The following is a 3,655-nucleotide window of genomic DNA, read 5'->3' as shown; positions in this document are numbered from 1 at the left end:
AAACTTAGAAGTTATGCTTAGCATAGCATTGGAGCAATTTATATCCACAACGAAAACCTTTCTAAAACCACAAAAATCACTTCCTTCATCAGAATATCCTACCTGTTAAATACAAGCAGGTAGCACAAATAGATCTATGCATTAAAAGCAGCAAGTGTCTGAAAAACATTACAACTTACATACAAAAACTTACAAAAGCACAAAAATACTTCAAAAACGCTCCACAGAAATAAATTTTACTTGTCTGAATTTTTTATGTACAGATATGCATCTTTTAATGGTTTAAAATAAAAAAATAAAATAAGAAAAGTCTAGTTATTTCTATGCAGTGTCCAGAAAGAGGTGTTGTTCAGCTTGTAGGGCACCACAACTGCTTCCACCCACCTCCATCATCATCATCATCATATGAAATTACTTTTTGTCACAACAGAAAATAGTGGCTGGTAAAAAATTTTGTCCACCAGCCTTAGTGGCTGGTGGACAAAATTTTTAATTTCCACCCCTGAAACAAACAGTGCCTCAGTTTATCTGTGATGGCTGCTGAATTCAGCTTAAATAAGTGTTTCCCTTACTTTTTTTTTTTGTTTTTACTTCTCGATGTTTTTCTTACTGCCTTTAATTGTATCACCTCAGAGCACTCCTGCTTGGCCTGGCCAGTAATCCCATTGTGAAGGACGTGTCTCTAGATCTCAGCTGCTGTGAGGTAAGAAACTGTAGAAATGCGACACAGAACCTGTCAAAATCTGCCTCAGAAGACGTTCTGTTTTGGGAGCATCCTGTCGCCACAATTCTAATCACTCTACATGATGTGGATTTACTAACGTGGATAAAATTGATTTTTTTAACACTTTATTTATTAATAAATCAGCTCTGACAGCAGTAGTTAAATTCAGTCCATCCTGATGTTGTTTTTATTGTTGGTAAACTGTTAAAAACAGTTTTATTTGCCTGATGCTACTCCTTAATTTCCCCCTCTGGCAGAAAGTGCTCTTGTGAGCTGAAGTTTTCTGAGAGCGGTTTTCAGTTGTTTGTGACTAACGTCCGTCTGATACGAAGGACTTTTTTTTTTTTACGGAGCACTTGAAAGCCATTTGACAGAGCAGAGGCGATGCCAAGAGGCAGAATAATGGAAAAAACTTGGCAGGCAGGCAGGCAGGGGTGATGGAGGGGGGGGTGGAGAGACAGTGTGGGTGGAGGTTCACTTTTTCCTCTCTTTCATCACAAGATGCTCCAAGGTTCTCACCAGCTTTTCTTTTTTTCCCCATTTTCCCCCTCTTGTCTGAATGGAAGCAGCTTTTTTGCATGAATACAAATTATACAGGAAGTCTTTTTTCAGAGTCTTAGAGAAATCTTCCTGAACTGGTGCTTCAGGGATGAAACGTCTGTTTTGAAAGCCTGTAATGAAGCGTTCAGCGAAGCTGCTCTGAGTGAGCCCACAGCGTGGAGAGCCAGGACTCCCCGTGACTCCCCGCTGAGTGTCTTCAGCGTGCCAGAGTGTGTTTGTCTTTGATGGCTTTATGTTGGGATACAAGAATGATCATTAAGCATCTGTGTGTGTTTTGTTGCTGGTAATTGCCAGCCTGGCTCTGACACGCTGTTTTCTCCTCCCACTGCCTCTGTAAGCTCGGCCATTGTGTAAGTACAAATGTGTTCGCTCTCTTGGTAATTAACGTCTCATTTCTTTTTTTTTTCTTTTAATTTTTCCTTTAGTTGCACGTCTTGTTTTGGCATTTTATTTTTCTTCTGATTATATTCTCAGAAGGGGGTTCGTATTATTTTCCTTATCATTTTACATTTAAAAAAAGCAATTCTGAATAAACCTGTTGCTTGAGGTGAATAGAAAATAATTGCATGGTTTTAAAATTATTTTACGAATGCAGATTTATTTAATGGAAAGGGGTAGTTCGGATGATTGGAAGTGGGGTTCTGAACAGGTAATATCTTTCCTGTTGCAGATAGGTCTTTTTGAAGAATTTTAGTTTGGAGAAATGGTTTCAATTCTGAGCTAATGTTGCTAATCGCTGCTGTTTAAAAACTCCAGGCTCAAGTATTTCATAGCAGCTTCTGTTTCCTGAACATATGCATCACCATTAAATGTGCATTACACAGTTAATCTGTGACGTCCCGCATTACCGTCTAATCGTGTAATGCAGACTTGACGGCAATGTAAAAGTTTATAAAACAGCGTTGTGAACGGCTATGAAATCTTTGAGATTTGGTCATCATGTTGTTGAATGAGCGAGCAGCAGCAGTGTGACTACGTATTACCTGCACAGAGTTAAAGACAAGCGGAGCGTCATAGTTTTGGTCTTTGTGTTTCACTTTTCAGCTGCGGTCCGGAGGTTCTCAGATCCTTGAGAGCTGCATTGCTGAAATCCCAAACATTTCCAGCCTGGATCTCTCTGATAATGGTGACTCTGCATTTTCTACTCTGTTTACCAAAATAAAAACCAAAACCTTGACGGGGAAAAAAAACCTACAGAACAATGAGAATATATGATATATGTGTTTTTTCTCATCCCAGGCCTGGACTCTGAGCTGTCCGCTCTGCTCGTCTGGTTGGCCAAGAACCGCTCCATCAAACACCTGTCTCTGGGCAAGAACTTCAACAACATCAAGTCAAAGTGAGAAGACAGGGAGGGAAGGAGGGGGTGTTGTGGGGCTGCTGCCGGCCGAATGGACCCGTAACTCACTTGTTGGGTCATAAGAGCTGGTCTGAATCCTCTTCTTTTGTAGCTAAAACTTAGGCGCTGGAATGATTTTCCTCCCCGTTTATGCTCAACTTGAGCTAAGAACTGTTTGCTACTGCGTAGTTAGTACAAGTTTATTTTGAAGGAGTTCAATGAACACTTGCTCAAAATCCCATTCATCTGTTTTCTTTGCACCTGTCTCTTGTTTGAATTAGAAACCTCGCTCCAGTGCTGGATGGCCTGGTCCACATGATTCAAGAGGAGGAGTCAGTAAGTTTGGACTTAATTTCTTTTTCAGCAGGACTGAAGTCCATTACTAAACAGAAAAAAAAACACCATCCCTTCTGAAGGTCTATGTATTCAATAAGCAGCCATGCCACTAAATCAAATCTGTGTCTCTGTGTAGAAGGTATCAGTCCAGTTTCTCCACACGTCTCGTTAACAAACAGAAAGGCTTGTTTCGAGCGTGTAAGCTGTCATAACCTGCAGCTTCTTTCGTGTGGTGATCCCCCTCTGTTCTGAGGATTCAAGACCCGCCTGTGGTTTATATCTCAAGTTTTTCGTGTCTCTCAATCCATCTCCTTCGTGTTATCTCTCTGTAATGGCAGCTGTAACAAGTTTGGCCCTGGTGTCTGCCCTCCTTCCTCCCCCACGGTGACAGATGTGGTAGATTAATGATGCTGCCGAGAGCTTGGATTGCTCTCCTGGTGCTTGTGTGTGTGTGTGTGTGTGTGTGTCTGGTGGGGGTAAAGCTTTGTAAGCTCACTGTGCAGGTGAATGCTGAACAACAAAGAATGGTTGGAGAAGCTGTAGGTGAGAGAAAGCGATAAATACAGGTGCTGGTCATAAAATTAGAATATCATGAAAAAGTAGATTGATTTCAGTAATTCCATTTAAAAAGTGAAACTTGTATATTATATTCATACATTACATACAAACTCATATATTTCAAATGTTTATTTCGT

At 40.6% G+C, this 3,655-nt stretch overlaps 1 protein-coding gene across 3 annotated transcripts in view; it reads left to right on the top strand.

The window, feature by feature from the left end:
* Window positions 1-3,655, top strand: part of LOC108232298 (F-actin-uncapping protein LRRC16A) — a 74,315-nt gene that overhangs the window by 53,077 nt on the left and 17,583 nt on the right. For 2 of the 3 annotated variants that reach the window (XM_017410007.3, XM_017410008.3), the window contains exons 17-21: window positions 634-703; window positions 1,624-1,635; window positions 2,330-2,411; window positions 2,525-2,624; window positions 2,906-2,960. In XM_017410007.3, coding sequence (XP_017265496.1) covers window positions 634-703; window positions 1,624-1,635; window positions 2,330-2,411; window positions 2,525-2,624; window positions 2,906-2,960 — 319 coding nt within the window. The remainder of the gene's footprint in view (window positions 1-633; window positions 704-1,623; window positions 1,636-2,329; window positions 2,412-2,524; window positions 2,625-2,905; window positions 2,961-3,655) is intronic. The other variant, XM_017410009.3, reaches the window with a different exon arrangement.

Source organism: Kryptolebias marmoratus, linkage group LG16 (genome assembly GCF_001649575.2).
Source record: "Kryptolebias marmoratus isolate JLee-2015 linkage group LG16, ASM164957v2, whole genome shotgun sequence".
Taxonomy (NCBI): Eukaryota; Metazoa; Chordata; class Actinopteri; order Cyprinodontiformes; family Rivulidae; genus Kryptolebias; species Kryptolebias marmoratus.
Note: the sequence above shows the minus strand (reverse complement) of the source record. Positions and strands in the feature narration are given on the sequence as shown.